Below are 25,409 nucleotides of genomic sequence, written 5' to 3'. Positions count from 1 at the left end.
TGAAAAACCACAAATCAAATTATCCACTCTGCAGAACCCAAGATGCCGTGGAGGCCTGGCTGCCCTTCATTTCAGATCATACCACACAGCAAATCGCACTTCACCACACCAACCCCAGCTGGATGTGTAATCAAACAATACGACTGCCAAAAGTGATCAATATCAAACCTTTGCTTTCTGACTCAGTCAATAAATAAAAGGCGCCTCCTTAAAAGAAACAAAACAAGGCATAGCAAAAATGATAAAACATTCAGCATCATCTAACAAATTAACTCCAATTCGGTGAGCATTGTATCACAGGCTGTCAGATCTGTTAATAATCTACCAGCACTGGTAACAGCTCCTTGTAACATTTACAACTGGAAGACTGTTTAACAGGAGAAATCAACATATCAAACAGCTCACTGTAACCACCCGCAAATAATCAGTTTAAACTTTCAATCTATAATGTTCACAAACAAAACCAAAACATAAGTCTACAGTTTTCTAGTAAAAAAAACAAAAACAGACAGACATCAAGCTCAGTCATTCCAAGACTTATCCTCATCCAAAAGGAATTCTACCCTGAAGTAACACATTACGACCATATAAATTGAGGTAACGTATTTATATGTCCACTCTGGTTAACGGACAACACAGATGATCCCACCTGGCCTGTTCATTCAAACAGTCTGTAACAGCGTCACACTTACAGGCTGCTCAACCGCAAGTCGCAACATTCCAAACTTTCCGTCTACACGTCCGCCAGGAGGTCCAACATCAGTTGATCCACAACTGAAGTATAAGCGATCCATTCTGGTCGCCCCAACAATTGCTGAAAAACAACCCTCCATGTTTGACAAGATGAAAATATCCTCTCACAATCTCTGCTTCCAAAACTCATTTCAACAGAAAAAAAACGTGTGGCTCCAAAATAATCACGTGCACTCTTTCCATCGATACCGGACACCATTCATCAATATCACCCACATTTGGCCACCCCTTCGACACATTGCTTTGGACGTAGAACGGATGTGTCCAAAACTTTTGTGGAAACACAGAAAAAACAACCTCCCCACAGCGCCTGTGACATCAGTGGCCGTTTCATCCTCGTCCGTGCCTCACCGGGTTTATTCCTGTTACGCCTTCTTTCTTTTCATTGCTCGTTCCATGTGATGGCTCTCCTTGTTTTTTTATTCACAACAAAAGCAAGACAACGAAAACACACGGAGTAATGAGGTGATTTTTGGTTATCAATTTGATTACTGTGAAACATGCAGTCATATAATCATGCAGTCACATATAATCAGCTGCAAATTATCCATGAGGGGGCGATCAGCCTAAATCCGAACCTAATCCAGAGGGAGTGGGGGGGGGGCGCGGAAGAGCAATTAAAGAGGCTTAAAACTGAACTGAACTCATAGGTGCAGCAACATCGACTCTACAGAGCTGAAGATTATATAAAAGACAAAAATAAGTCTGATTAGGCACCGCAACGATTATAAAGGTCTAAAGACTGAGAGGGATGTCAACTTTACCTTAGAAAAGAGCTAATCCAATCATACCAGAGTGGATCCTCTCAGGCACTTTTAGAAGAATTACGTAGCCACTGGAACGATGCAGGGCCAGAAGCACTCAGACCCGGCTCCCCGCTGAAGGTCAGCATGAACAACTTCAAACACTTGCAACAAGAAACAGATAAATCCTACTCCTCCTAGAGGGATTAGAAAACTATGCTCTGTTTCAGCCGAATCTGACAATGCCAAAGGCCTCACTCCTTCCACGCACACATCGCTATCAGGAGAATATTATATCTGAGTGTAAGAAGCTTCAGCAGGCAAGCTTAGACCGTAGGAGTGCGGGGCTACAATATTTCTGCCTGGCTTTTTCCGTCTTTCTTTCATTCTCTCAGTTTTCTCTCTCTCTCTCTCTAACTCTCTCTCTCTCTGTTCATTGGAAAGTTGTAGCTCCTGGCAGCTGCCCACTGTGTAAACACCCCCACACACGTTCATGTTGCTTCACCATCCAGCAACACTGTAGTAGTAGCTGAGAGTTGCATATTTGGCAGGAGAGACCTATAATTGATAATATGATACAGAATCCAGCCAGACAAAAAGTAGCCCAAACTCTCGTTGATGGCACGAGTTTCTCCTATTTATAGTCGGCGGCCACAACGAACATGGTCAATATTGACTTTGTATCCAAGACACTTGATGAGGTTCATTGAGGGGTTCCTAGATTTTACAGTCAATTTGAATAAATGTCCTTAATTTTGTCAACTGAGCACTGAATGCAGATCTACGGTTTCACATTTTGTTCTGAGCCTGATAAAACACGCAAACCACAAACATATGGTCCGTGTCAAACGAACCCGCGGACCTCCGTGATACGAAGGTCTGTAACTAATTTGGAGTCAAAAAACAAAGAACGTCAGATCAAGAAGATATGATGCAAAGGTGAAAAAGGTCACGAGGACGGGGACCAAGAAAGAGCACAAACAGTGAAGATGGAGAAGGAGGGAAAAAAGGCACGATAAAGGTGGAATAAGGGGGAGAAACAGGAAAGCTGAAAGGTGGAATTTCAGGTGTGAGTCATGCTGGTTTTAAGCAAACTCGTAAAACCGCAGGAGAAAAATGTCCACTCTTATTTTCCTGTTTCTGTGTTAGTGAGAAAAAGACTGGAGAATGTGCGTGCTGAAGGAAACAATGATGGCATCTTGCTGCGCTCCTTTTTTTTAAAATTACAAACTAGGGTATATGTCCATCTAGTTACATCTAGTTTTAATTGTAATTCAGTTTCAAAGTGTGAAGCAAAACGTTTATCAAAAAACTGTTTCTTTTGAGACAGCTGCGCTATCGGGCAACACAAGGCCTATAAAGACTAGATACCACCTGTTTTTACAGATATAACAAATGTCAACATTTCACATTATTGTACGCTGAATCTGCAGCTTCCTTTATGACTAGTGCCCATCTTATCTGATGCTCACGTACTGACTTTGACTTGAGCGAAATTCATGCGCAAATATCCAAACACGGCAAAGCACGCGAGATTACGCTTTCACATCAGCTTTTCCATTTCCCATCAAGGGGCAATAGTGAGACATCACTTCCAGAAAAGTGCAGGTCTGTTCTTGTCTCAGTGACTATGACTTGTTGAGCAACGATGGCTGTGAAATGCCCTTTCCAGGAAAGACAATGACTTGTAAGTCATTCAACAGGAACTTTGAATTTTCTGTTTTATACCCTCTTATGGTCACAAGGGTCAAAGATTTAAGCTACTACATGTAACTTACTGGTGTAGTTTTTTTTTCTGATTCTCACAGTTGGTGATGACACTTCAGCAGTAAGATCATAGCATTAGCATCACTCAGTCTGTTCTGGGGTCTCTTTGTTTGACTGCACCTGAATGCACCTGATTAAACTGTTCACAAACTGTAAGCTGTCTTTCACTATTATTCTGACTTTATTTGACTCATGAATAGGTTGGACACTTCCTGTTCTCTGTGATGAACTACTGTCGGACTTACTCAGCAGGCTTTTATATTACCAACATTGACGTGTGTCCTCGTCTTATCTAATCAAAACATGCCCAGGATATTGTGTCTACAAAGGTAAGGCCGCATTCCACCCAACTCCAGTAACAAGGCGGTGATGCATAATTCACCAAAAAGGCAAAGCATAACCACGGTGACTCAATTTATCTCTATCATCATCATCATCATCATCATCATCATCACAACTATGTTGCTATGACGACCAAACATGAGGTTCAATGCACTCTCTGGAGTCCTGGCTCAATGGATAAATACATCCAGTAAACAGAATGACAGGATTCCCGTGCTGTCCATCCAGCACGAATATGATGACTGGATACAGTATTTAGAACGAGTCAACAACAAACAGCAAGTCAGTTGTTTAACCGAGCAAAAACGTCCTGTCTGCGGCTTTTTTGAGGAAAAAGAGACTCCTGGACATCAACTGTATAGATTACAGCAACAGTGTGTTGCTCAAAGCGTGGATTACTGCAGTAAGTAAGCTGCAGCTTAAAGCAGGCACATTTTGCCCTTAACTGAAACTGATGCAGTTTAGTGAAGTCTTACTTTACCGAAGGAATAAATAATCAGAGAACGACAGTATAGCTGCTCCTTTTTTAATGCATCAATTTACATCCCAATTTAAGAGGATCTTGTCAGTGCATGGAGTGAACCTCTCGACTCCACTCTGCCCCTCTCTCCCTCACGGCCTACGCTCTTGTGATTTGTAGTACTCGATAACCCTAAATGGCCAGAGAGCTCAGACCACACGTAGCCGGTGCTTGTTGGTTAGTAACACCGTCAAGAACTCACCATAACTTCTTGAGTAAAGAGTAAACTAAACTAAGATTTTTGTTTGCCAACATTAAGAACTTTTGCTTGTTTGGTCAATATTTTACCTATGGTTGTTTTCGTAAAACAAGTCACCAGTACTGTACTAATCGTGCATTCAATAAGAAATTCTAACTTTACAACTGTAAAAAAAAAAAAAAAAAACTAAAAAAACGCAAATTAGAAGTGAAAACAACTCGGAGGGCTTTATCCGGACTTCCAAAACATGAATAAACGTGAGCTTTTCTACAAAGGTTTTGTCACACTTTAATGGAAAAGTTTAAAATCTGTTGTCTCACTGTGTTCAACGTTGATGTAGTTGCCTCATACAGAGAGTGACACCTGCTGTCAGGAAGTTGTAAGCAAACGCTTCATCTGGAAAACATTTACTGAGTCACATTCTTTTAGAATAACTACTGAGGTGAAAGCAGGAAAGAAAATCCATGCACTGGGAATTCATGGAAATCAAGAACACAAATATTCACCTCTAAAAACACAGACAGGCTGCTCTTTCTATGGCCTGCCTAATCTATTCACTTAAACTACAGCTGCAATTTCTTGGGCAACCATTTTCAAATGTGATTTAATGAAAATGTAGCAAAACTGAAATATGATGCTGCTGGACCCTTTTAATACAACATATAATACCATTACAGCCAAACCTACCAAAAACCTACAAAAAGGATATGAATACCTGCTGCAAATACACGCAGAGCAATGAAAAAAAGACACCAAGAGACTTAACTGCAGGCTTATCCCACTTCAGCCAAAGAAAACAAAAACCCTGTATTGTAATCACAATTCCAACCTTTCCTTTAATAAGGTTTATCCAAACACACACTTGCAGAATCCACATGCACGGAACTCACAATAACACTTTCCTACGTACCTCAGTTGTGTTTTAAGCTCATTAAAGCGCGGCCTCTTGCTGGGATCGTACGACCAACACTTCGTCATCAGGCTGTAAAGAGTAGGAGGGCACTGAGGAGGCATGGCCAGTCGTTCGCCGTTCTCTATCCTGCCAATGACGTCATTGTTCTTCACACCCTGGAAAGGCTTGATGCCATACATCAGAATCTCCCACATGCAGACGCCTATGAACAGACAGGTTAACATTAAAACTTAATCGAAATGAGACAGAAACATATTGGCTGACCAGAACAGAAACTTTAAGCATATGCCCGCTGCTCAGCAACGAGAAAAAATTTGACAAAACAGACACAAAGATGGAAAGAACACTACAGAGGCTTAGACTTACCGAACATCCAGACATCACTGGCTGTTGTAAATCGTCTGAAGTTGATGGATTCTGGAGCCATCCATTTAATGGGCAATTTACCTTTAGATGCTGGGGAATGGCAATGAAGACAACTGTGTTACACTTCACTTGTCAGTTCTGTTCACATATGAGCTATGAATAATAATAGAGCTTTCTCCCATCTGATCAAACAGAAAATTCAAAGACTACAGAGTGTGTATTTAGTTACCTTTATAATACGAGCTATCCTCCATATATCGTGACAGACCGAAGTCTCCCAACTTTACACAGTCAACAGTGGACACCAACACATTCCGTGCTGCGATGTCTCTGGTGATGGCAAAACAGATTTATTGTAAGAATGAGACATGTTGACATTTACTTCATATACTTAAAAACTGATGCAGCTTTCAGCCATATCAGGATGGCTTTAGATTTTTAGCAGAACATATAATAAATGAAATAATTCCTTCCAGAAGGTGGCCACACAGGGCTGTGGTTATATATAATGCTTCAGGATGTGCTCATTCATACCTGTGTACAAAGCGTTTGCTCTCCAGATATGCCAGCGCTGTGCTAAGCTGAGAAGAGTACAAGATGAGAGTGGCCAGGTCCAGACTGTATTTCCTAACCTGGAGAAATGACCGTAACTACGGAAAAAACAACGAGGGGAGAAATCATTTAGACCAAAAAAACAAAACATAAAAAAAAAAAAACAGAAGATATATAAATGACGAGAAAGAAACCAAAAAAGCAACATAAAAGAAGGAAAGAGTTGATCAAATAAGCAAGTGGAATAAAGGAAGAAATTGAGAGAGGAAAGGAAAATAAAGCTCCAAACGGAGGAAAAGCACTATGTGAGAATAACAACATGCACAGTTGTAGCAAATGTGCAACAAACAATGCAAACAAGAAAGCACGAATGGTTTGTAGCATTTTTTGTGAAACCAATTAAAGATTTTAGGAAGATGTCTAAATGTACAGAAACAAAAACCCTGAAAATAAATAAATCCAATTTTCTCCCCGATTTTTGCCAAAGGGAATCTAAACTAAACAACACGTTTTACAATGAGCAAGACTCAGAATGCTTCACCAGTAAATGGAAAATTCATCATCTCACTTTTTTCTTCCCTTTTTTTTTTTTTTTTTTTTTTTTTAAACAATGAGCCTCAGGTTCCACACGTATAACCGCCACAAAAATTACTCAACACCCACTGCATGGGAAACCATGTTGAATGGGGTACATACAGTATATTTTCAAATCTCTCTATGACGAATTCAATAATCTCCTTAAAGGTGATAGAGAATCAAAATCATCTTTTTCACGTTTTTGGTGTTAGTTCTGAGTCTCCCTGCTGTGGGGAGTACACACGAAGTGCCAGCAAGTGTCAGAACCTCTGTTTCAAGTACTCCCCCTTTTTTGAATATCCCCCAGAAAAAGTGCCAATCCGTTTTTGTGAAAAAGTGACGTCACTTTTTCAGCAATCGCCCCCCCACACCCAAATCCACAGCCACCCCGTTTCAGACACGCCCCTTCCGCAAGAAACAGAAACAGGAACTGGTGTGCCTTCCAAGGCTGTGAAAGCGGACTACGATCCCGGAAAGCAATGTTCGCGATCAATGGCTTTTATTTATTTTTAACAGGATCCCCAGTACATACAACCGCCGACTTTTCCTTTGCTCTGCGCATTTCACGGAGTACAGTTTCACAAACCTTGCACGATTCCGAGCAGGCTTCAGTCGGAATTTTGCTCAGTAGAGGGTCAGTTCCGACAGGGACAGACAGACTGCAGCGAGCTGTGCGCTCCGCTGAGAAGGTGATCGGCTGCAGCCTCCCATCTATCCATGACCTGCACGTCTCCAGGACTATGGGGCGAGCAGGTCGGATCACAGCTGACCCTTCTCACCCTGCACATGGACTATTTGCTCCACTCCCCTTGGGCAGGAGGCTTCGGTCCATTCGGACCAGAACCTCCCGTCACAAAAACAGTTCCCCCCCCCCCTTGTACTTATGAACACTTCATAATCACCTCATAACCTGCCCCAGTCACTTTACCATCATTAAAATTGCACTAATGAAGCTGCACTGTTGTTGCTCTGTATATACATTTTAAACATTTTATATTCATATATTTTTATTCTTTATTTTTTATTATTATATCCTATGTTACATGTTTGCACCTTACGCCGCAGCAAATTCCTAGTTAGTGAACACTGTTCACTAACAATGGCAATAAAACGAATTCTGATTCTGATTCTGAACAAAATCAACCCCAGCAATCAGTACAGCCTGTAAGTATCACATTTTATTTTGTTTTAAATGTGTGTTGTGCCATATTCCTGTTGTAAGAATTGCACGTTAGCTCTGGCTTGTTCATCTAAAGGGAATGAGCTTTCTTTTCAGTCAGTGTATTACTCTATAGCTCTGTTTTCAGTGAGAGCAAGGGCAGCCAATCAAGCATCGGCAACCGAATAGCGCCAACACCTACCTGCATTTCATAATGAGGTTGCCAGATAGGCTCTGAAACGACGCCAATAAGGGCAAACGACGCATTCTAAACCCAGCATAGTAACATAGCTGTTTCAGAGAGCCTTTTAGGGAGGTTCTGAGCCATTACAGACCCAACCAATTTTTTTTGGGCTACATATCACATCACAAAACAAGGATTAATGCCCCATTCAACCTTTCTCTATCACCTTTAACGAATGCACACTTCTATGAAAATGAAAACCTTTATACTAGCTATTAGTGACCTACCTCTCCAAGTGTGCAGAGCTCCATGATGATCCACACTGGATTCTCAGTGATGACTCCCATCAGCTTCACAATGTGAGGGTGGTCAAACTGACGCATGGTCACTACAGGCGGACAAAGGAGACGGTGATTTTGCTTTTTTTTGTCTGCAGAAAATGCATCACTAATGCGCACACACACACACACGAGGACCTTACATGCTTCCTGGAGAAATTTTTCTCTGACGCTGTCTGACGTCGAGTTCTTACAGGTCTTCACAGCCACGGACAGAGCTGGGTTCTCCTGAAACAAACGGACGCGTCACAGAAAAATCAGCAGCAGCTTCAGTGTGATAACGAAGGCGTCCACATACAGCGTATTGACCCTCTGCGCAGAACTCAGCGGAAACATTGCAAATACATATTATGTCACATATTATGAGTTTATTGTCTCATCAACAAATTATGGAGTAATAAGCCTGTCTCATTATTTTCCTGTTGCACAGCTTTACAGTATATAATACAAAACAGTCGCTGTGTCATTAACTTATATCAAACAAATTACATCCTGTCTATAGTATCTACAGAATGTGAGCGAGAACATAAAAAGTGCGTATTTTGCCTCCAAACGTGCGACAAAGAAAGAAGTTATGGTCTCCATGAGACAGAGGCTTCATACCGGGCTGATGTAGACTCCTTGGTGGACGTCTCCAAACTGACCCTCGCCAATGCAACGTCCCAGTTCAATGCAATCCCGCTGAATCTCATAGTCCCATGCTAGACGCAAAACACACCAAGACGTGACACGCACAGATACCAACACACAAATGAGAACAGAGGAGATTTTCAGATCAATCGCACGCATTTATGTCCACAAACGGGCGTTGCATTTTCCAAGCTTGTTAGAGTGCCTTACAGCGGACCTGTTCCTTTCTGCATTCAAAGGGCAGGATTAGCCACCGACAAAAACTTTAGATTGTCTCTTTTCCATGTGATTCACCTAAATTTGCTGATGTCTGATTTCAGATGTCACCCAAAACGCAACAAAGTGACATCGTGCATGGAATCTGACGTCGATTACGGTGATGACCCTCTGCTCTGACAAGCTTGGTTTTCTTGCTATCAGCAAAGCTCGTCAACAGCATGCAACAACAGGATCAGCAAACCACAGCGAGACATGCCATGTAACACAGACGGACAGCCAATAACACTTAATGTACATATGACCATGAATTACTATGTTGATTCAAATGTTATATGGATAAAGTCAGGCGAATAATAGGGAATCCTTCACTGGCTAATATAAGGCCAGTGTATTATTTGCCTAAAACAATCTCTTGACAGTCGGTATTCTCTTTCTGTTAAATGTAAACTCCCAATTTTTTACATTTTCTCATACTAAAAATAGGGATCCAATGGTCTGTGAAACCCAGGCTGTTGAAAGCTGGTGGTTTGCTCTGCCTGACAGGCGGTACACTGTTTGCCTGACTTTTTCCATGTAATAGGCATATGAGGACGACACAAAGCCATAATTGTCAGGTTACAGAGATCTGAAACTTCCCCTTTGTGATAATTATTGCTGTCCAAATGTCCAGCACATGAGCGACTTTTAAAGACAATAATGTCAGGCAGTAAAAAGCCTGCGGCATGTATGGTCTAAATGTGGAAACGGGCCCGACACAGAGTAAAGAAAAAAGTCCACTTGGCCATAAAAATTGTGCTCTCATATATACTGTGCCTCTGAAGTCGCCCATGTAGCTGGAGCTTTAAGAAAAACCAATAACATGGTTAATCAATGAGGTGCGACTACCGGGTTTGTTAGTGGTTTGGGTTATAAATTTAAAAGTATATAAAGATATGTATCCATTCGAAGCCCTCCCTCTCACTACACTTCGTCCTCAAGTCCAGAGTTGTAAAACGGAACGTGTTCTGAGTCAACCTGCCTGGTTAAATCGTATATGAAGATTTTTCTGAACCACCGGCATGTGGTTGATACTCAGCAGTAACATCGGTTTGTGTTACCGTAGAATTTTCTGTGTGCATTTAGAAAACATTTCACTCATTTTGCTAAATGAAAACAAATCGGTGCATTTGATTTTCTTCTGCACGAAAAGCAGAAACAGGATCGGTGTCCAACAACTGGGACTCAGTTCGGAAGCTAAAACCTGACGGACCAAAAATCTATAGAGGAGGGTCAAATGAACAGGGTAAAGATTTAGGAAAATATTCAGTTTATTTCATAAGTGCAAGCAAACATAAAGAGGGGTCACAACAACCACCAAATCAAGTGCCATCACAATGGTACAGTTGTTACCTTGATCTAGTCCATAGTATTCTGGGAAAAATGGTTAGCGATAAGAGACAGAAATAACTAGCTGTGAGTACAGAGAGCCATAAATAGTTACTGCTGTCCTTATTAATCATGTCAATATCACAGTGACATAGATAGGTTAGGGGGACTGCATGTCAAAGTCTTTTCTGAAAAGTGTTAATAACATCAGTGTGCGCACTGTTAAATATTCAAAACCTTTTGCTCTGTTTTTGTTAGATGTTAGGTTGACCAAAGCCTTGCTAAAACAAAGGACATAAGAAAGCTAAAGTCACACAACCGCTGGTCACTACTGAGCTGGAAGATTTCTCAAAGGCTACGATGGCGGATTGCTTGGTAACCTGGTGTTAGCACGGCGAGGACAGCCACACCGAGTCTGCTTCATCCCAACAGCGAACAGCTGTTCATGAAGAAGGTCAACTGAGTTCTGGACTTACTCTAACAAAATCTCACAGTCTGAGACAGTGACGCTCAACAGAATGGATACAGTCGTCATAGTTTAATACAGTACAGTGTCACCATTTCACTGATTCTCTTCTCTGTGAGGGTCTTTGTGTTTACAACTAACTGTGAGTCCAGAAAATTGACTGATTTGGATGTAAAACAACTATAATTCATGAATGGTCAAAAAGCAAGCGCTGGATGGAACATGAGTTTACAATATCCAGGCAGCATTTTGGGGCAGTTTAAATGGGCAATTCCAAAAAGTCTTTTTTTTTTTCCAAGTGATGTGAAATATTGTTACTTAATGCCCAAGCTTTGCTTCCCCTACATTTAGGTCACATCACCCATCTTCTCTGCCTCTCAATGTTGCCCATTTAGCGTTGCAGTGAGCATAATATGAGCAACAGTCCTAAACCTGATGAACAGGCACTACTCAGCAGCTAATGCAGGCTTTCCTCAAGTACAATATCTTAATCAACTAATGTTTCACACTGAAAATAATAACACACTGGCACTCTGAGAGATACAGAATCATTTAGAGTGTTGACTATAATTCAGACGTGGTGTAGATAATGTGTCAAAGGGAAATCCCCAAATCTTGCTTAATCCTGTGGCAACTCACCAAAACAAATATAGACTGCAAGCGTAATAGTACACAGCGTGTGTTTCAAGAAGCTTCCTCTTCTGAATGTGAAGACTGAATGTTACTATGGAAAATGTAGTTTCATTCAAAGGTCAGTCATCCATCTATTTAGCCATCTGAAAAGACCTCGAATGAAAGCTGATGTCTGACTTAATTAAATAACATACGGTTAATAGCATACCATGGTCCTGAGCTTCAAAGAAATGCATTTTTCAAAGCTGAATCTGACCTTCCATGTGACTTTAATATTCTTTAAGGAGACATCCTTTATCTGGTTTTCAGACAGAATAACGAGGTCTCCACGTAAAAATGTTTTTCTCAACTCTGCTGTTAAATGCAGAACTTAAAAGTACAATCACACACACAGACACATGTCAACATATTTCTCCACATATCACCACGTAACCTTTCCATCTGCACACACATCATGAAACGCTCGCACACACACTCACAGTATTCTACACTGGTCAGCAGAAACGCACACACACTGACACACCTGACACATTAGCTACCGTCAACATCTTGAGTGTATGTCCATCAGCGTATGTTTACTTACTTGAAGGCATGGTATAAGTGTCCTCCTCATCTATGATCTCAGCATAGTCGTCTGTTTCTGCAGAGCCAAAATGAAGTCATGAGAGGAGAAAGAGCCAAGAAACATCACGTCTCAGTTGGTGACAGATAAGAGACAGAGAGCTGACAACAAAGTCAGCTCAAAAACTCAAAAAGATGACAGAACACATCTTTGACATAGCACAGAACAAAAAGTTGGATCTTCGCTTTGTGTTATGAAAAACTGTAACCCTTCTCCTGACATCTACCACCTCCCATTAACACAAATCACTGCACGCAGCGAAAAAATTCAGTGAACACACCCTCACAGAGACAAACTGCAACAGAAACACTCATCAGACAGAAGTGCCTTTCCAAAAGACTGCCACCGTACCCGATTCAAAACGCAAGGGCGACAATTACCATGTTCATGTACTACTGAACAGATGCACAAAAGGAATGAGCCAGAGCAGTTCAATAGTGAGAGACAAAGGCAGAAAAATGCAGGCAAGAGGAAAGGGGAGGAATGGAAAGATTTTCTCTTTCCAGAGAAACAAGCTTAAGAAACCCAGCCTGAGTCATGGGTCACACAAAAACATCAGCTAGCGCACACACAAAAAAAGAGACACAAAGATACGGTGCATATGTACGACACACTAACTGCAAAAGAAAAAGCCCCCGAATCTTATTGTGTTACTACCTAAAGAGGTTTAATAAAAAGAATGAGTTTACCATCGCCACTAATGTGACCTGCAGAAGCCACATGCAGCATGAAACACAAACACATTAGAGAAAAACAAGGCATTAGTTTCCTCTTAATGGGATCAAAATCTAGAATTTAAGCGCCAACCACAGCACTGAAGATGTTTTCATTCTAAACTGTGAGTCAGTCAGAGGTCAGAGCAGAACCAGTGACAGTGACTAAAGCTCTCCATTAGGACATCTGGCGAGACAAGGACTCTTCACTGCACGCACAGATGAGGCTTTATCAGGGAAGCTGGGTACGCACACACATATCTATGAAGCTTTTACCCAACACTCACTGTCCTTCATGACATTTAAAGCAGACGGTGGTGAAGTGGACAAAGTGGCAAAGAGAAAACAAGACGGGGATTTATACCTGAAACACAAACAGCTCGCGTTCGTACTCCTTCCATCCGTTTCTCCATCCGCTTCTCATGATTTGAAACTCTGCAGCAGAGATGAGAGAATCGTTATTGAGATTTGGCTCACATTAACCCAAGCAGCATAGTCAGAATAAGCTACTATCTGTAGAAACGCGGAGAGAAAAGGAAGCTCCTGCTGTCAGGTGTCCTGCTTCACAGTGTTAAACTAAGAACCCAGGCAAGTGTCTGTATATCCCTCGGAATATTCTGTTCATCGTATCAGCAATTACAGGACCGAAAAACTTATCAAAATTAAGATGTCGCTGTGGATTAGAGCCAGACATTGAATCAACCTTTTTTTTTTTTTTTTTTTTTTTTTTTTTTTAAATGATGTCCTAGCAAAAGTGAGGTAACATATGCTGTTTTCTTATCCATAAGCAGACCTTTGATTAAAAAAAAACAAAAAACACTTCTAGTGTGTGAAACCAGCTAAAGCTTTTACATCTTACATCTCTATATATCCATAAAGGGAATTAGTTCACTTACTTTGGTATAGAAGGAAGGGCTCTATCACCCTCTGCAGAGACAAAATGAGCAGATGAATTAGACGGAGAGCAGACTGACCTCCTGTTAGAGCCCCAACTTAACTGCAGCCATTTCTTTGCAGCCATAGCTATTTTTAGAGAGGACTAACAACACACGGGCTGGTTATTATTCAAAGTGACAAGCACGAAGTCTCTCTAGCAACAATCAGAGTTAAGTACAGTTTAAAATTTCAGTCTGGATACTATTTTTGCTATAAGGTTTCTCTTCCCCTTCCCACAGCTACTATTCAAATAACACAAAAAAAAAAAAGATCACAATCATCATGTTGCTCTGCAGAACTCTACCACTAAGTATAATGCTGTACAACATTCCAGAAAACCCACATTTGGGCACACGTGTTTAGCGTAAAATCCGAGCAGTTGTGCACCCTACCTTTGTGAACTCTGACAATGAAGGAGTGAGTAACTGAGGAGACGAGCCGACAGTAGCCGTCAATCAGGTCAGCCATGTTTTCCGCCGTAGTAAGCAGTGCCGTAGTGACAGTGAGGGGCTGCACACCCACACAGACAGAGGGATTAGTGTAAGAGTGCCACAGGGAGTTGCTTCACAATGGCACAATGAGAGCTTTATTGGGAATAACGTCCCCTACCAGTCTGTGCACATGATCTAGGCGTACACACCCCTACACTGATTCTGTCGCAGTGATGCACACATGCTTTTCCATCAACTGAGGCCTGCTGCAAACACAGACCCACTCTGACTCTCAAGTGGGTATGGCAACAGATGCCCTCACATACTCAAATGCTGTTTTTTTTTTCCTGTGTGGTAATACAACTTCAATTGTTAAACAAGATAAATATACTGTATGTTTCTTTCTTTCGTTCTTAGTAACGATGGTCTTTAAGAAAAAAAAAGGAACAAGATAGTGCCTAAAATACAATGCGCCAAATATGGTTAAAAGCCATGTACATACCAGCAACGGGATTTTGGATTTAGATTCATAAAATTAAATAAATATATATATATATATATATATATGTATATTTAGGGATATATAAGTACCCTAAAGTACTTGTGCTTCTAATGTAACAAGCAATAAGTAACGTTTTCACTAGCCACCCTTGAATGGAAAAGCCAAAGGAATAGGATTCAAGGTACATGTTTACCTCTGGAGCTCCTGCCACGTTTAGCTGCAGCATCCCTTTCCTGTCCTTCTCTTCCAAAGCAGAGTACTGAATGGACTGGACTTGGTTAAAGTTAGCTAAGTGAGTAGGCTGCAGAGACAAAAGACATTCGGACCCATATGATGCAAGTATCGATTGACGTGCAAACTTAAATTAATCACAAAGTGCATTCATGTAGAAACGGATATTGAGAAAAGAAGTTTGGACCGTAAACTGAGAAAAAACTATTTCAGATTCTGCATCATTGCTCGGAACTGACGAGCCTCATGTTTTTGTTTTTTTCACTCAACCATCGAGCCGTCGTCAGGATCAGTTTGAAAAAAAGGGCAGGCTTTTTAAAAAAAGATTCGATTTGATGCTGTATCTAATTATCAAAGCATCAAAGCCAAGTGTTCTTCAGCCAATCAGATGGATCAAGAAGAATCACACAAAACCAGTCTGTGAATGGGAGCAGCCACTGGTGAATGTTATCACACCTAAAGCCTGTAACTACCCATGTAGGACACTAACTGGTTCTAACTGTTACGATTTCACCACAAACTGACAGTGTGGATGCTGGCAAGATGGATTCTAAACATATCTCTAAATCTAAAAATAAAACCCAGCTGCTCCTAAAAGGCAACAATTTTTCAGATTTACTTGAGATGTACTCATTGAGGTGCCGCTGAGATTGCACACAGAAGCAAGTTCAAGAAAATCCTCTTGCAGCTCACTACGTGTGATTGTGTCTCAAGTTTCCATCATACGTTGGAAATTGCACATTACAAAGTAATAGTGGAAATCACGATAGTAATAGAGGAGCTTTTTCAGCATCAAATAATATAGACTGGAGATCTCTAAGGAGGCAGGGAGGCACTTGGAAGCGCTGTGGAAACTAGATCAGCTGTATCAAATGATGATGTGTTGTTTCTATTGCAACAACACATCATCAGAGGGGGTAAAACTAGCCGGTCTCACGACAGTCTAAACCCAGCTCACATTCCCTTTTAGTGGGTGAACAATCTTCCGCTTGGCGAATTATACTTCACAATGATGGGGGAGAGCCAACCTTGAAGGAAGGTGTGATTTGGCACTTTCTGAATAAAACTGAATTGAAATCAATTGAAAATACAGCAGAAATAAAGATAACAGTGCATGTAAGCAAAGTTCTATATATTTATCAATCCAAGGTAAGAGAGGACTTTATTTAGAGAGATGAACAAGAAAGGCATTTATGCAGCAGGGTATCAAACCCAGAGTGGAACATGGTGGGGGGAATATTCTTGCCCAGGGGTGTTTCACTACTCTGGAGTTGTGCACTTGCATTAAAAACTTGTAGAGCTTTGACTGAGAAAAAAAAGCAGTGCTGTTTAAGTGTGCACCACTTAGCATTTAGGAGAGGCCAAAGAGTTTTAACATCATAGGTTTTCTAACCAGTAAATCAAAGATTTCAAGAAGTGCACACAGTGAACTCAAGAAAGTACTTCAAAGCAATTTTCACATATAAACACCAACATCTTTTAGGACGATGGATGGAGAATTTCTCAGCAGCTGCTGTTTACACAAGCTTATCTCATCAGGTGATTCTGTGCCTCCGGGTGTTATCGCTACTGCAAATGTGAGGGAGAGTTGGCAGGGTCGAGGGCGCAGGACTCAGAACTTGACCGAAATCGCTGAGGTTTGCTTACAGCACAAAGAGGATGATATTTGAGACTTATTGTTTTTGTATAGATGTCGATACTACATCTATTCAACGTGTCCATTATATTTTGATTCCTTATTGCAGTACCTGCTTAGTGCTGTTCAGTTTTCCCAATTACACTGTGACCTGTTGATAACACATTTGGCCTTCTTACTGGCACATACTAACACATTACTTATAGCAGAAGCTGCTTGGGCTTTTAGGCATTTCAAAAACTCATTAAAACTAATTGTGGAGACGAGAGGAAATCTGGCTTACACAGACAAACCAGTAGAGGGCTCTATGGTGGATTGCAACCATTCATCCCAATCAAGAGCATAACGTATACTTGTAAGTATGCATGTATAAGATATGTGTACATACTCACCGTTGAGCCCTTATCTGTGAGGTAGCTGATTCCTTCCTCTGGTCCGATTGCTAACTCTACTGATATTACCCAACTAGACTAAGGGCGAGAAGAAAAGACAGCAAGAAAAACATTAAATTCAAATATCTCTGATTAAAAATAGCTTTGTTTTTGTCTTAATATTGTACTGACAAAAAAAAAATGTTTGGTGAAACATTACAAAATAAAGAATAATGCTCATCTGATCTCATTTTGATATAAAAAGCCCCCCAAAGACAGGATACAGGTTTGCAAAGTAATAAAACATTGCTGTAGAGAAAAGTGTAATCAAACTAAATTCTAAATCTGAGTAGGCATGTGGTCCAAAAACTGCAAATGTAAGTATAAAGAAGAAAAAAGCAGAGCGTCATCCTACCCCTAAAGCACATTTGAAGCACTCCTTGTCGAAGCGATAGATGGGAGAGAGTATCTCAAAGAACTTATGGATACTCTGCTCATCGTTGAGGTTAGCAAACTGCTTAAAGGTCTGCTGGATTTGCTTACGAAGAGTCTTCGCCTAAAGAGAGGGGAGAGAGGGAGAAAAAAAAAATGCATTACATTAGGGTTAAATCCCTCAGAGAAAGTTGGTTCACAGCCAAGAAAAGTACAACACATAACTGATGGGGCATGCTGCGAGATGATAACAGGGGGTTTCACAAAATTCAGTACAATCATCAAATAATCAGACATCCATTCAGTCATAAAGATTGTTCTCCTGTCAGTCGACCAAACAGCCTGTCAGCTGTAATTCAACCAGCACACTAAGAAGGGTTTGGATATCATTACTGCTTTTGAAGCCTCCAGTTTTTCAGACTGTGGTACACATAAAAATCCCTAACTGGCTTTGTTTGTTTTCCAGCGGTTTCACCTCACCTTCAGGGAGTCCAACAGGCTTTTGGGGAAGAACCTTCTCAGACCCACGTCTTTCCTGCAAAGAACAATGCCACGTTTATCTTTGTTACAAATCTACATTCACACACTGTTAAATATGATCATGAGAGTTGAATTTGAGGCAACATAGTTCACAGTGTGGACCAAATATCCATCTTACTCTAGTAGTTCATAGTTGGATTTCTTATCCAGCGCGTTGCCTGGCATCTCTCTGAAGAACCTCCTGTGTAGTTCATCGGCAGAAGGTGACATTGCGTATTAGCAGAGTTAAAAGATGTCTGTAAATAAACTAGAATTTGTGTCATAGTTTACGCAATGTATGTGATATAAGCAACGACTAACTCACCAAGACTGAAAGCGTTAACTTAAATTCTGACAGCCAGACAGCTGTTACCAGTGGGCTTTTCCATCTATTCTTTGTATATGCACGTCGCACATTAGAAAATGCTAAATTCTTTAAGGCGTCTTCACTGAACAAGAAAGTTTTCATTTTCAAAGAGTTGATAGATATCAGGGTAAACGAAAATGCCCTTTGCAAATAAATTCCAATCCAACCAATCAATCATGGTTCATACTCGCATAAAAGAATAGACACAACCCCACCCGCAACAAATTCCTGAAGGCCTCTCCTTAAGCATTTCAAGTGTGCTTGACGGTTGGGTGGGAACACAGCTACTAACTGCGTTTACTCCTGTTTTTTTCTCACCTTATTTCCAAACAGCCTAGTTTCAGCGCAACATCTTGATCCACCTGGTCTGCTATATGTTGCATATAGTCACTTTTCACCTGGAATGACACAACATCATCATCCCATTTCAGGTTTCAGCAAAATTCCTTCGAGTGTATGTTTCAGCGATTTCATGCATGCCAGCGTGGTTAAGATGTAAAAGATGGGAAGCAGTCGCATTTAACAGGTGTCAATAAAAAGATAGACATAATTCAAAGCAAATACACTTTCTCTCTCTCTCCTCTTTCTCTGCGATCCTGCTGGGTGTCCTCACCTGGTGATAGAGGTAGTTAAGAGAAGGTTTGTCTTCAGAAAAATGGCTGAGATAACCTTTAGGAAGGTACCGTATCCGCAACTCATACCTGAGAATGACAGGGACAATGTGACAGTGGGATATCCCCCCCCCCCATGTGCACAGAGAGGTACAGAGAGCATCTGACAGGACAGTACTGATGGATCAGGGTAGATTCTGTGTGTTGTGCTCATTTCGCTGCATCACTTTAACATGGTGGCCGTTTGCCAACAAAAGAGCATGAAACTCTTGTGTCTTGAAGTTGAAGGACGTGGCTCTCTCTATTCACTGTACTATATCTGGTGGTGCAGTAAATGTTACGTAATGATTTGCTGACACATCAACTGACTGAAAGTGATTAAGCTGTAATAGGACAGAGCATAAACATACTCGTGCATCTACACTTGCCCACAGATGTGCCCACATAGGGCACGAATGTTTGCATTGGCATATTTGTTCATAAGTGACACATTGCAGTGACTAAAGGAGAAAGAAATAGGTCAGGAGAGTAGTGAGCTCCTCACTGCTGTGATGCTACATGCCTGCAGTTAGATAACAAGGCTTATCAAGGCCGAGGACAAAATGAATAAATCATTTCTATTCTATTATGAATCAATCCAAAGGAAAGAAAATAATGTGCTCGAGAGAAACGAGGGAACGCAAAGGAGAAAAAAATATTTATAAAAAGGGTGGACAGAAGGATCAAAGTGAAAGGAGAGAGCGTGCACACACGAGAAAGAATAACACTAAACACGCAAGGTAGAGAGAACGGAGTGAGACAGAGTGAGTCCATCCCCTGAGCTGCTGCTGCTGTTCTAACAATAGCTTGGCAGCAGCAGAAACTCCTGCGGGCTTGCAGCTCTGCCGCCCTCTGAGGCACACTGGCTGCAACAAATGGCAGACCTCTTGCGCTCCATCTTAATGGTTCTTGTTGAATTCTTTTTTGAATTCCTTTAAATCGTAATGACTTCGGGTGGAACATCAAATGGCAGAGGACTGAATTTTGAGGAGAGCTGCTAAGAACATCAACTGACCTGAGGACGGCCAAGTGCCAGAATGGTTGGTGTTCAGGCTAAAAATGGACTGAGCTGGTTTCAAATGCTGAGCATTAAGAAAAAGTAATGAATGATTTCTCCATAAAACATCACATTTGGCAACTGTGTCGCCTAATAAGATGAAAAGGGCATTCAAATGATTTGAATTGAATAATCCACAAACGTTTGTATGGTACAGAAGAATGATAAAGATCAACTTTGGACTGTATTAAAGTATCAGGAACTTACTACTGGGGGTAATATTGGGGTGAATTTTATATTATTTGCATAGAGTAGCTTACATAGGCAATTTTTTTTTACATCTTGCTGTGATGTTTCATGAGACTATTAAATGAGGAGCTTAATGGGATCCAGCAACAGCTTGTAAGGCAGATGTGATAAACTATTGTTAGTTGGCAGGGTTATTTATCGATCAGACAGTTATCTTACTCTGAACAGAGTGAAGCCAGTTTTTTTGCCCTGCTGTTTTATATTAGCACAACATTGTGGAATGTGGGATGTTTACTTTAGAAGTCAAGCAGAAAATAACAAGCAAAAAAGAGACTCTGTCAGCCTTAACTGAGTACTGATAATCTTCCACAGACTGTACCTTACTATTACCCTCTAGTATTCCTAAAGTAGGGAGTTTAAGAAGGGCGGAGACAAGGAGTGGGAGCAGATGATGAATCTTGGGAATTTTACCTCCACTCCTCCTGTGGATGCCGTTTCTCATATTTCTCTCTCACATGAGACACACCCAAATCAGGGTGTAACCAGTGGAGAGCGTCAGAGTGCAAATGGGTTAGCCGGAGGCCCAAAGAAGATACACAGCGCAGTTTGTGGATTTCTGCTATTTTCTGGATAACACCCTGTTGAAACAAGACGACAAACAAAGTAAAAGCGACAGTAAAAGTCACTCAGGGGAGCGGTTGAGGACTTGACATGTGTGAAAGGTTTGTGCATCTTACCCTAACATCTGTGGCATCGCCGTGCCTGATATTACTTGCCCACATGCATGGTTCGCTGTTTGTCTCAAAGTAATGGAAGATCTTAAGAACCCGGTCCATGGAGCCTGGGGGCCGCTCTAGTCCTCCAGCAGAGCCACTTGTGCTGGGACCGCTAGGCATTCCAGGCCGGGACTTAACCCCACAACCACCCGCTGCGGAGTGATTGAGGCTTGGTTCCAGGTAGGAAGACGATGCCATGCCAGACTCAGACGGTCCTGCTGGGGCTAACTGGCTGTCATATTCTGAAAATGGGGATGGAAAAAACATATTAGTGTAAGGAGCATTAGTGCCCATTATATTACACTCTCATGAACTTCAAAATTCCTCAAGGGGAAAGTCCTTTAATTATCTTCAGAATAACACAGTATTACAGTATAACAGAGCTAATATGATGAGAGAATGTCGTAAAATACTTCTCAATCTTGTTTTAAATGGAGACACTCACACAGCCTCTCAGTCATGACCAAAACAGGCAAACAAATCCAGTTGTAGAGAAAAAATTTTTTTAATGAGGTCCCAAGGGACTGAGAGTCCATTAAGTGAACAATATTCTAAACCATGATAACAAATCTTCAAACACTGGGAAATAAAGCTGTAAAACTGTAAAGACAGCCAGTTTCTAAATGAACTATGTCGGCAGTTTTGTTAAGCATTAGGTTCAACAGTGCGCAAGGGAACTGGTCAGAACATCCTCCCCGCAGTGTAATGAGTATGAGGCCCACATCTACGAGCCAGAATTGAGCCTCTCGTGTGTGCATATCTAGCACCCTGATCGGGCCAAGTGACTGCCCGGCTAGAAGCAAAACAACAATATGTCAGACACGGAGGATAAGTGGATAGTTCCGGACATACTAGTCGTGGCCCACGATAAGAAAGCCTTTCCACATCCAGGTATTTCCCAACCCTGATTCTTCATCTGATACTCGGAGCTCGACTTTCACTACAGATACATCCTGGAGGCAAGGCTGCACATTTACTGACACAGAAGTATGAAGCTACAACAAATATGTCGCAGAGCTTAACTGATGCAAACAACCAGAATTGAGCAGAAACAACAACATCCTTTATCCCCCATCTTCTGTTTCGAGTTATAGATTTATCCTCTCTTTCTACTGTAGTCTTGCCACAGTCTTATCGTTTAGTGAGAATACCGCATACCCCGATGCTTCCTCCAGCTTACTGTCACTTCCTGGCTATCCCAGCTGGGTTTGTTGAGTCATCATCGCTAAAGGAACTGGCCCCAACCGACTGTGATTTTGGGCTATTGTATTAAAATAACTGGCGAAAATACCAATCAAAGCTAGAATCAACATGCTCTGGTTCGTTAGATTACACCCCTGATCTACAAAATATTGAGAGAGTAAATTCAACAGACAAAGTTACTGCAGATGAACAGCCTGCAGCAAGCAGAAAAAAAAAAAAACTTGCATTAACATTTAAATCAGTATATTCAGCATTTTCTGTGTTGCGCTCGGGTCACATCCAGATTGCTTTCTAGTGAAACAGAAAGAGGCAGAAATACGGAAACTGATCCAGAAAACATTGTTTCAGCACTTTAAGGAGGTTGACCGCCAGCTGCCTTTTCGAGGAAAACGCTATGAAATATGTGATGCGTCTTAGTGAATGACTGCAAAAGTGTAAATGAGGACATTAAATGTGGCTGTGTTCGTGCACACATCACTTCTTGGTCCTATGGAGAGACAAAGTTTTTCTTGTGGCTGTTTTGGCTTGAAAGATTCTCGCTCTTCATTTCTTCAAGTCATCGCTTTTTTTTTTTTGTAACAGTTTTGAATCCATTATCTAATATAGCTGTTTTATATAACCTCCATTTGAGATTGTTATATGCTTTATCGTCACTGTGTGACAGTGGTTGTTGCGTTTGGGTTTTTTCGGCAGGGGGTCACCTGCAACAGCACGGAAACATCACAATGACTAAGGTCAAAAGATCCCAGAAACAAAAGCAGTGAAATATTAATTATCTATAACCTATCATCACAGAGGATATGTTAAAACTGTAACATGAGATCATTTTGCTCCCTTGAACCCAATAAATGTATAATTGGGGTTTTACATCATAGGGTGTTAAGAATCCCTCTTGATACTTTTTATTGCAGCTGAACTCTTAAGCTTCACAATGAGGCAATAAAAGCCTGGTCCTGTGTCTTTGGGTGACGATACTTACATTTCGAGGTACTCTGAGCTGGATCCCTTATAGCTCCTGTGGTTTATCTGTTTTAAAAGCCTTGCTTAAGATCCAAGCATGCATTTAAAAAGGTGCAGGCACAATGCAGCTGCTGACGCTGCTCCTGACTTTTCTTGGACTGAGCTGTGCTTTTTGTGCGATGCGCTATGCGGAGACAATCCCAGGCAGCGTGTTCCCTATCATTTTGAAAATATCCCATTAGTCACAATCCTTTCTTAATTTACAGAGCAAATAAACTTCATAGTTTACTCCATGAAAAATGATTTTTTTTTTTTTTTGGTAACTTCAGGACATTTTGTTGTTTCTTGTAAGAAACATCGCCACTGAGAAACTAATCACCCTTCGATCATTGGATTTATTGAAATCAAATTCAAGACTGTGGTTTTAATGGAAAAAGACTGCACTGACTATTCTTAATTTGCAGTCAACAAATCCTTACTGTAAATTGTGGGGAGTGAATTGAAACTACAACACTTTGTGAATAATTGTGACGAATCAAGAAAGTCCTGAATTAGTCGTGAGGCAGTTGGCTCTCACATCCTCGGCTGTTTTAACAGCACCGTCTCCTGCTTTCATTCTTCCTCTCTATGGGAAATGTTAGAAAAATGCATCGGGGGGCATTATTTTGTCCGCAACACATTTTTAAGTAGGAGCAACAGTGTCACAATGTACAAAGCACAAAGGTGAAGCAAAATCGCGTACACGTAACCATGATCTAAATACAACTCGGCTTTTCTAAATCCTATTAGAGAAGCAGGAATTTCTATATTCTCGTGCATGCATACGGCCCACTTCATACTTCAAATACCGTTACATCACACCTCAGGGAAATGTACTAAAACCATGTCTGCCTGTTTCTGAGCACCATCGTGTTCAAACCTACTAGCATGTGATGGACTCTGTATTGTACTGTAATAGGGGAAAATACCACCAACTTTTTTTTAGGGGAACGACTTATGGTGCATTTTCAGTTTTTCATCATTGAGATCATTGAAAGCTCTGAAGCCTGGTATGTTTCTGATAAACAGAACTGCATTCCAGTCCATCAGGTTATGAAAATAACAAACCAATATACACCATCGAACCCTATAACTTTGAATTATATGAACGCATAACCATTCTATGGGTTCGAAGATACAGCGTACTGCTACATTGCACTATATCAAAGTAGGTGCATTACACTACATATTGCATATGAAAGCGTCTCTCATTTGAACCAATTTCTCCTCAAACTGGCAGCACTAAATTCACACACAGATGCCCTCAAACTCTCACAAGGACAGAAATCGAATCAAGTAGGGCAGCAGCCAGGATGGGATCAAGCAGCTGGCAGGCCCACCAGCCTCTCCCTCTCCGCGGGGCTCATCTAACTGACAGTGAGCCCGTTAAACTGCAGTAGGCTGTGGTTGGGCCTTGCCCCATAGCAGCAGCAGGAGGACTGCTTATCTTCTTCTTTAAGTGTATCTGGGTTACTGGAGTTAGCCCATTCCTGGGGGATCTGAGCCCTCTCCATCCATTTACCACCCCCTTTCTATCTCTTCTCCTCACATGCTCATCCCCCCCCTTTTTCCATTCTTCCTGTTTCAGTTGTCATCCGCCAAATTTCCCGCATCCATCCGTCTCCATCTTTTCACCTTTCATCTGTAACTCATCTCCTAGCTGGAACTCCTCCCGTCTCACCTCTTTCATTCTTACAGACCTTTCCGTTCCCGTCTTATCATCTCCATTTGATCCTCCTGTCCTATTGAACCAGCTCTCTTCCTTCCTGCCTCTCATCTTTCTTTTCACCACAAACAATTCCCTCTGCCTTCGCCCTCTCTCACTCTACTAATCCACCACTTTCCTCTGCCAGGGATGCGCATCATCTGCAACAAAGGAGAGGCAAAAGTGTGACGCGTAAACACTAGTTGTATATTGATAAAAATATGTGAATAACCCCCAGCTCTAATGTTTCTTATATGAGTGGAAGCAAATACTAAAATAAATCAAATCAAATAAAACTTTCCATCTTTGGGAGCCTTTTTTCTCTTCAGGGAAAAATGAATTAAA

At 41.2% G+C, this 25,409-nt stretch overlaps 1 protein-coding gene across 8 annotated transcripts in view; it reads right to left on the bottom strand.

Annotated features, from left to right (window-relative positions):
- Nucleotides 1-25,409, bottom strand: part of LOC142379830 (focal adhesion kinase 1-like) — a 58,671-nt gene that overhangs the window by 18,479 nt on the left and 14,783 nt on the right. For 5 of the 8 annotated variants that reach the window (XM_075465140.1, XM_075465135.1, XM_075465142.1 and 2 more), the window contains 22 exons: nt 21,119-21,399; nt 20,853-21,019; nt 19,099-19,186; nt 18,804-18,883; nt 18,258-18,320; nt 18,080-18,134; nt 17,583-17,723; nt 17,189-17,266; nt 15,123-15,230; nt 14,389-14,506; nt 13,957-13,987; nt 13,425-13,495; nt 13,037-13,054; nt 12,309-12,365; nt 10,651-10,671; nt 9,016-9,113; nt 8,556-8,640; nt 8,362-8,462; nt 6,138-6,253; nt 5,833-5,933; nt 5,604-5,693; nt 5,235-5,439 (listed from right to left, as the gene is read on the bottom strand). In XM_075465140.1, the coding sequence (XP_075321255.1) occupies nt 5,235-5,439; nt 5,604-5,693; nt 5,833-5,933; nt 6,138-6,253; nt 8,362-8,462; nt 8,556-8,640; nt 9,016-9,113; nt 10,651-10,671; nt 12,309-12,365; nt 13,037-13,054; nt 13,425-13,495; nt 13,957-13,987; nt 14,389-14,506; nt 15,123-15,230; nt 17,189-17,266; nt 17,583-17,723; nt 18,080-18,134; nt 18,258-18,320; nt 18,804-18,883; nt 19,099-19,186; nt 20,853-21,019; nt 21,119-21,355 (2,129 nt within the window). In that variant the 5' untranslated portion in view covers nt 21,356-21,399. The remainder of the gene's footprint in view (nt 1-5,234; nt 5,440-5,603; nt 5,694-5,832; nt 5,934-6,137; nt 6,254-8,361; nt 8,463-8,555; nt 8,641-9,015; nt 9,114-10,650; nt 10,672-12,308; nt 12,366-13,036; nt 13,055-13,424; nt 13,496-13,956; nt 13,988-14,388; nt 14,507-15,122; nt 15,231-17,188; nt 17,267-17,582; nt 17,724-18,079; nt 18,135-18,257; nt 18,321-18,803; nt 18,884-19,098; nt 19,187-20,852; nt 21,020-21,118; nt 21,400-25,409) is intronic. The other 3 variants (XM_075465138.1, XM_075465137.1, XM_075465139.1) reach the window with 3 other exon arrangements.

This window comes from Odontesthes bonariensis, chromosome 5 (assembly GCF_027942865.1).
Source record: "Odontesthes bonariensis isolate fOdoBon6 chromosome 5, fOdoBon6.hap1, whole genome shotgun sequence".
NCBI lineage: Eukaryota > Metazoa > Chordata > Actinopteri > Atheriniformes > Atherinopsidae > Odontesthes > Odontesthes bonariensis.
This window is presented reverse-complemented; position numbering and strand designations above follow the sequence as displayed.